Consider the following 8,062-nt stretch of genomic DNA (forward strand, 5'->3'; position numbering starts at 1 on the left):
GGTTAGGTTAGCTAGTCTACCGACTTTGAAATTGAGAAGTATTATAGTCATAAAAAGATTTTATAAAATAAATATAAACTAATATGATTTTATATGATATGTGAGATATAATTTAACATAAAAATAAAGAGTATTATGAATTTATTTTTGTAAAATTTCTTTGTAATTAAAATATTTCTCTTTGAATACCTGCCCATCAAGATTAAACTCAATGAAGTCATTATAAAATGATAGGAGCTGTTTATTTTCCGTCTAACAGGCCCTACAATCGAGGGAGCGCTCGTTTTCTTCATATAAGCTAAACAAAGTGATGCACTTTTTATTTCCTGCCTATCCATTTCTGGGAACTAGTCAGACTCAAAACACCTGATTATCCCAAAAAAAAAAAAAAAAAAAAAAAAGGTAGAAAAAGAGAAGAAGAAGAAGAAGAAGAAAGGCACCAAAATAGGATTTTACTAGAAAGGTAGTTTGCAATCCATTACACATATATATACCATTATATTAGATAAACCCACTCATGACCAATACATTCTCAAATCATAATATTACTTGTGTATGGTGTAACAAGCTGAGCACACTACTAATATGCTAAAAGATTTCCAATGTACTTGCCAATCATGCAAAAGAATATTAAAGGAGAGAGCAGAGAAATGAGAAAGGACAAAAAACAATTACTTCTGGAAATCACCAAATTGGTATTGTTGGCGACTACGGTCAGAGAAGATGTCGTTCCCACCCATTGCCTGTGAAGATGTGAAACTGGATCTACCAAGACCGGATCCGGCACCCATTGCTCGCCCCATATAATACGAAGTTGGGGGTCCCTTCTCTCTTTCATCGAATCCATCACTTAATCCACCCACTACACCTACATCAGCCAAGGATACCTTCTTGGCTGGCAAGTATACTCAAATGAGAAGGCAATTACGAGAGGCACACCAATTCAGTAATAAATGGAATATATTAATTGCAGGAGTTATTCACAAAAGTTGTACATAAAACCATTGACTTGTGCACAACTTTGGTACAAACAGCATTATCATCAATATACCAAATAAATTTCTCACGCAACTTGAACAAGCATTGCTGAAAAAAGGATACTATTTGGCACACTTGCAAAACGATTTTAATAATACATATGTGTGTGTGCGCGCGTGCGAATAAATGATTGTCACATACAACCCTTTCAAGGTAGGGACAGTTATCTGGTTTTAACATGCCACAGTGCATTATTTAGAGGAAAAGGTGGGTCTTGATACTCGTAACACCACTGATCTGGCAGACACCAGTGCTTGTCATACCATCCTAGTGTTGTTATGCGCCTAAAGTGTTATGAGCATAATTTTTCAATGAAAATGCACAAAAAAATATTTTTGACATCACTATCCAAATCTCTTCCACATGTAGAATATTTGACACCTCTTAAAAATGAATTTTAACAATTTATCCTTTTTTCTTGTCTTTTTTCTTCCTCTTTATATCAAGTTTATCATTTGCAAGTTATTTAGATCATAAGACTCAAAAAAGCCAATTGTGCCCCAACACTATGAGATGGGAAGGTAATTTGTTAGTTGAGATAGTAGACTTACGAGCAGATATATTAAGGTCGATCAGTCCACGGCTCAGTGAATCGGACCAAATTCCTGACTTCACCTGGAAAGTATCCTTTTTCAGTGGAGCACTAGAATCTAACGAAGATTTTCCACCCAAATTATTGTTTCCACCATTGACATCATTCTGTGAGGGTTCCGAAGATGCTGAACCAGAATGAGAAGTGAATGCACCAAACAAATCAGATCCATCGAAATTGTTAAGGGGAACAGCAGCAAAGGGATCAACAATGTTAGAATCTCTCGGTGCAGGGTTGGAAGCTTTAATTTGAGGCTGCACAACTGGATCAGGGATAGCAAAAGGATCAACTACTGAAGGAACTGTGGCAGGTTGGGAAGCAAATAGATCAACCTCAGTCTGCACAAATCATACCATTAACGGTTAGTTCAGAAGAATAGGATCTTTGTACCAAAAGGAGAAATAATATAACCATTATCCTACCTAAGGATAATTAGTGCTTATGGATTTGTAAATAACACTTAACATAGTTTTCCTGCCATTGACTTTGCCGGTCTAGATTTACATGAGTTCCTTGTATCTATTGCTCCTACTTAGTTAGGACTTTTACTGTAATGAACTTAGCTTTGCCTATTCTTTGATTGATAATACTTATTTAATTATAAAAAAAAAATCTTTTAATTTAGGACAAATTACACTTTACTCCCAATGATGTGGGCTGATTCCATTTTACTATCCCATCCCCTCCTTTTAGAATCAAGTGCTGCTAAAGTTTCAAAAGTCCAGCACCATAAGTTTAGAACCATCGTTTAACCAAAAGGCAGAAAAGATAAGAGAAACAGTCAACAATAAATTTATGTAAGATATTTGAGTGACCTTTTCATGATCAACTCTCCCTTGCATTTCATAGGAGGGCATTTTGTCCTTGTACTAGTGGTTTAAATATATACCCAAGTTTACCTGGCATTAACTGATAGATAAGGGAGGGAAAAATGTCACTGATAGAATAATAAGGACAAAACTGCAGAGAAAAATCATTAAAACTGTAATAGGAACAGAAGGACTTTTTTTTTTTGGATAAGTAGGAACAGAAGGACTTTCTTCAGCTACTTTTTCTAGCCACAGGTCAGTACAGAAGGTTATACCACCACTCTTTTGAAAGTTGAGAATGTGGATTGAATGGGCAAAATTTTCAAGAGGTGAAGTGAAACCAAATCCAGCCAATCACGATGTGTGAATAAAGACCCATTTCCAAGCAATACTATCAGAGAAACACATCAATTGCAAATTCTCATTTCAAGTAAATACTTTTCCTAGATATCCATTTCAAAAATACTGGTATACCACTGCTGAACCTTCACTCACGTGGAATCCTCTATAACAGATATCATTCTATTTTTTTTATAAGTAAAATAAAATAAAAAAAAAACCATTTTTGGAGTTCAATTCGAATTTTGAGCTAAAACTAACTGTTTTGTAGCAGAAAAACACCTTTACTTTGTTCTCAAATATGTAAAAACTATCTCAAGCACAATGGATGACAAGGACAGAGTTTCACCAACTACTGGAAAAGTTACACTGCTCAAGGAAGCTAAATGGTCATTTATCAAATACAGAGATTCTAAACTAGCTTACAAGCATTCCACATTACAGCTCAAGTGTAAAGGGAACATCTAGTAACATTTGATCCTTTTATTTGGGATACCTTAGCTGCTGGATCAGAGAGCTGAAAATCCTAGGACAATATCAACATTGATTCTGCATTCTTTTTGCAATAGTTGCACAGTAGTAACACTGAGCTCAAACTTCAAACATATAAAATATTCATATATAGCTGTACGGTACATTTATAAATTGAGATGACAGGGCATCTGACCTGAGTTTGAGAATTTGGTGCCTTTTCTATGTGGGGTGATGCTGATACAAACGTTGCATCTGCAAACAGATCAACCTCTGATGAACTACTCTTCATGACTGGCTTTTCTGTAGGAATAGATGTTGGAGCATCCAAGAGGTCACCAACAAAACTTTGGCCAAACAGATCTACCTCGTTAGAGCTTCCAGCGGCAGCCTCTATCAAAAGCATAATTCACAACAAAAATGATCATATACATCCTATGAAAAGGATTAAAATCATGGGCACTAGTTCAACAATCAATATCATTAGAGTATCCTGTTGAAAAGCTTTGCATCTGGAAAAGCACAAGCAAGATTCATAGTAACAAATCTACCGTAATGGTTGAAACTCAGAAAACGCATGAGATGGAAGCCAAGGCACAAGAAATTTAAAACTCAGAGTCGCAAGACATACTACTCGAATAAGGGCACCAAACCAGGTTTCTACGGCATGTGCAAGTCTAAAACATCTATGCATAAAAATAATCCCAGCCTAGTCCCAGATCACAGGGAGGATGATCCTGTTTTAACTATCACACGATATTAAAGAACATTCAGCATAGGGACATGCCTAACTACTTAATAATCGAGGAATAAAGCACCAGATGACTGGGATTTTCTTGTCATTCCTTCTGTGATACCAAAAGAAATCGTGCCATCCTTATAAACAATAAATTTCTTCCTTCTATGATCTTTTGCTACAAGAACAAGTCAAGTACTGTCTGGAATAGGATCCAAAGGGAATCCCTTTTTCTTGTATTTTCAGTTGACCTGTCAGCAGAACTGCTCTTACTTAGTGAGTCCAGACAATTGGGAGTGCTTCACTTGACATAAGTTATGAAACATTTCAACATAAAATGGTGCTCAATATGCTGATTGTAGGCACAAGCAGCAAGTAGAAGCCAAATAACCTACCAAGCATGTGAACCACAAGATCTCTTCGTTACTGATATAAAAATTAACAATTGTACCATTGTACCAAAGGGAAAAGCATTGCAGGATACTTACTAGCAGTTCCACGTGGATCAAAATCATCAAACTCATCCTCGTAATTATTTGAAGGGACACTTGAACTTTCATCAAATGCATTTGATGAAATATTGTTTTCATCCTTACTGCATGACAGACAATCTATGATCAGAAAAATAGCAGAAGAATTTAATAATGACAGATGCAAATGTGTCAGTGTTTGCCAGTGTGTTGGCGTGTAGAGAGAGAGAGAGAGAGAGATGTACGGTTAACTATCCATTGGTAACTAAAACCATGTTTTCTACAACACTGTTTTCTGAGTCTTGAGAACTTTTTTTTTTCCTTGAGTTTTCTGAGTCTTGAGAACTAGCCGGTCAATCTTATTGGAACTATCAAAGCCCATAATTATGTTGACATTCATCATGCACACAGGTATAACTCTTAAAAGCAAGTGCTACCAGAAACTCTAATAGGTTTTCCCAAACTCCCACTGTAAGGATAATAATTGCAACACAGCAGCGTGCTGGTGCCAGTTCTTCAGTAACCGTAAGACTAAGAACACAAAAAATTGCCAATATATAGTGAATGACATGAGTTGCTTTACAAATAAAATGAAACCCAAACAAGTAAGAAAAGAATTGTAACGCCTCAATGGAAGACCCAAAACACATGGCCTATACTCCAAAAGGACTAGTCAATAATACAATTGGAGCCCCATTGGAACATTATAAAGAGCAAGAACTTTTCCTTCCCAAGCAATGTGAAATCTCATACACCATCTACCATTATCCTTATCCTATGGGGTATCACAGGAATATGACAAGATATAGAGCTCATCACCACCAAATAAGTCCTTAAAGCCAATCAGACTTTATGATATAGCATACTTCTACTGATCAAAAGAAGATATAGCATAGTCCAACTTGGAATATACAACATTATCATTATCATTATCATTATTATTATTTTCTTTTTTGGTAAATAGAAAACAAATCAGGAAAAATACATAAACTGCCTACCTTCCATTGCGTGTAGAACCCTTCTTCAAAGTATTCCCCTGCTTATCGCTTGTAACCCCAAGACGGGACTTCCCAAAGGTATCCTTCTCATACTTCTCTTCTCCATATTGATCCCTGTCTCTGTAACTGTCACTAAACCTATCACCATCTCTGGCAGCACTTCCATAGCCAGCACTTCCATAGCCGCCGCTACTAGATGTGGCTGAACCTGACTTGTATGTAATTCCAGTGGAAGAAAGTCCAAAGTACCTAAAAGTAGTGGTATTCACACAGTTCATTCACTGACAAAAACAAAAACAAAAAAATCCTTGAAGCTGACATTGACCATAAATTTTCATTTCTTGAAGCACTCCTTACTTATCACGGTTTGCAGCAGCTTTATTTCTAACTTCTTGTATTTTTTCCTTATTATTCAAAAGGGCCACAATGGTTTCGGCTTTCTTCCTCACATTTATTCCCATATCCTTCCCGTTCGGCTCAACATATTCAAAACTTGTGAGTGACTTTACCAACACAAAACCAAAGAGAATGTCAGAGAACATTCAATCTCATGATACACAATTTTAAGAATTGGGTGCGCTATGCAGAATTAAAAAGTCCTTACTGAGATTTGGAAAGTATGTTCTATAATGTCATCAACTGCACGTTCAGATCCATGTGCTACCAAATACTCTACGACAGCCAATGCCTGATATATTAAGCAATTTCACAAGTTGAGGGCATGAAAGATGGGGCACAATCCACCAAGGTTCAGAGAATAGATCATTCAGATTCTACATGTATCGTAAAGTTTCCATTCCAATCTTACCTTATACACATGGCGCCAGTCCTTGCCAGACTCGGCCAATCTTGTCCACAAAACAGACATAACCATCTGACACTCAGAACTGAAAGATATCAAAAGTAATAAGTTAAGCTTAAGTGGAGCGATAGATAGTTCTTTCATAAAGCAGTAACTGTCTAAAGATTTAATAGATGTGCGCAAGTTTTCTATTACAATTTCTTTGTAGCCTGGGCTATCTCTGCTAACGCGGTGCCATGAGGACCCCAAGGTTCATTATCCGTCGCATCCAGTACCTGAATTAATAAAGGCAGAAACTAATTTTTCTTGAGCAAGAAAATCAGCTTCTAGTCACTTAAAAAATGTCTAATAAACAAATTTCAATAATTGCAATCTGTTCATTCGCCACAAAGTGCAAAACCTTTAACCAGCTATGAGTATAACAAGAAACAAAGAGAAAAAAAGAGTTGAACATGAACACTGGTTTAGATTAAATTCCACAAATCAAAGATCTAACGAGCTTCTTCACATCTGTTAATTTAAATTTGACATCTTCAGTCAAGAATTCCGTCGAATATTTTACATCATAAATATCATCGTACATTTCACGAAGAAGAAGAAGTTGGAGATTGCAATATGCTTTAATAATCATTGAACCGAATATGACAATTCCAACTGCAAAATAAATGTTGATTCTAGTGGAAAAAGGAAATGGATAATAATTCGTGTCAAAATATATGATTACGTAGAGAACCGAAATTCTTCGCAGAATATTAAAAAGAATTCGCGTTTTCACCTTCTGTTCCATCTCAGGAACCTTCAAGACCTTCAAATTCACCTCCCTCTTTCTGCGCCAAAAGAGAAACAGAACAACGAACGGAGGAAATGAGATCAGGATTTTGAAAGCTTGTACAAACAAAACAAAAAAAATCAAGTCGAGAAAATCGTGAGGGAGACGGTTAGGAGCTCACATTTCTCGAACAGTTTGATCAAAAACCTTCATGAAATCCATGATAGACGGATCTACAGAAACTTCCCGAATCAAAAAGCAGAACTAAAATGTTGAAAATGTAGATCTGGAGGAATAGATGAAGTTCGATGTCAGTAATGAAATCAGATACAAAGTGAATTGAGGAGCTTATATCAAGGTTAAAGAGGAAGGACCTTCTAGATCTGGGAGAGTCGCATAGAAGGACAGACCTATATGGATTCTCGAATGGCCACTTATCTGCAGTGTCCTCAATCCTGATTTGAGGAGCAGAGCGGCGAAAATAAATTAAAATATGATCTTTTTACAGATTTATAATATTTAAAATTTAAAATTTATTTTTTAAATTAAATTATAAATAAATAATATATAGTGTAAATAACTTTAAATAAAATTATTTTTTCTTTTTATTTAATTAATATTATATATTTTAATAAAAAATGCTACGTCTACCGAGAATGTAGCACGAGTTCGGTCTTAAGAAAAGTAATTTTATTTATTTATATTTTTAAATATATTTTAAAAAAAATTTACAACATCATTAAAATATATTTTCTTAATTATTAAGTTAAAAAAAGAGAATCAAGATACATATTCAGAACGCACATTTGGTAAGTTTTGTATTTCTTAATTTTAATTGATTTGAAATGAATATCATATTTATCTATTAAAAACAAAGTATATAGTGTTACTCAATAATTTTCTCCCTCCATCTTTAAAATAGAAAGTCACATAAAATTTAAAACATCAATAAAATAATTAAATATAATAAAATTAAAGATAAAATATATAATATTATTTTAAAAAATTTATCTATTAAAAACAAAATATATAGTGTTA

At 34.9% G+C, this 8,062-nt stretch overlaps 1 protein-coding gene across 1 annotated transcript; it reads right to left on the reverse strand.

Annotated features, from left to right (window-relative positions):
* Positions 1-435: 435 nt before the first annotated feature.
* Positions 436-7,517, reverse strand: LOC122295407 (clathrin interactor EPSIN 1-like). The gene is made up of 12 exons (XM_043104416.1): positions 7,399-7,517; positions 7,206-7,310; positions 7,031-7,082; positions 6,451-6,530; positions 6,262-6,340; positions 6,058-6,141; positions 5,811-5,956; positions 5,454-5,702; positions 4,474-4,580; positions 3,446-3,642; positions 1,590-1,968; positions 436-895 (listed from the first exon to the last, which is right to left on the reverse strand). The coding sequence occupies exons 2-12, from the start codon at positions 7,244-7,246 to the stop codon at positions 672-674; spliced, it is 1,638 nt and encodes a 545-aa protein (XP_042960350.1). The 5' UTR covers positions 7,247-7,310; positions 7,399-7,517; the 3' UTR covers positions 436-671.
* Positions 7,518-8,062: the final 545 nt, after the last annotated feature.

This window comes from Carya illinoinensis, chromosome 15 (genome assembly GCF_018687715.1).
Source record: "Carya illinoinensis cultivar Pawnee chromosome 15, C.illinoinensisPawnee_v1, whole genome shotgun sequence".
In the NCBI taxonomy this organism is placed as follows: Eukaryota; Viridiplantae; Streptophyta; class Magnoliopsida; order Fagales; family Juglandaceae; genus Carya; species Carya illinoinensis.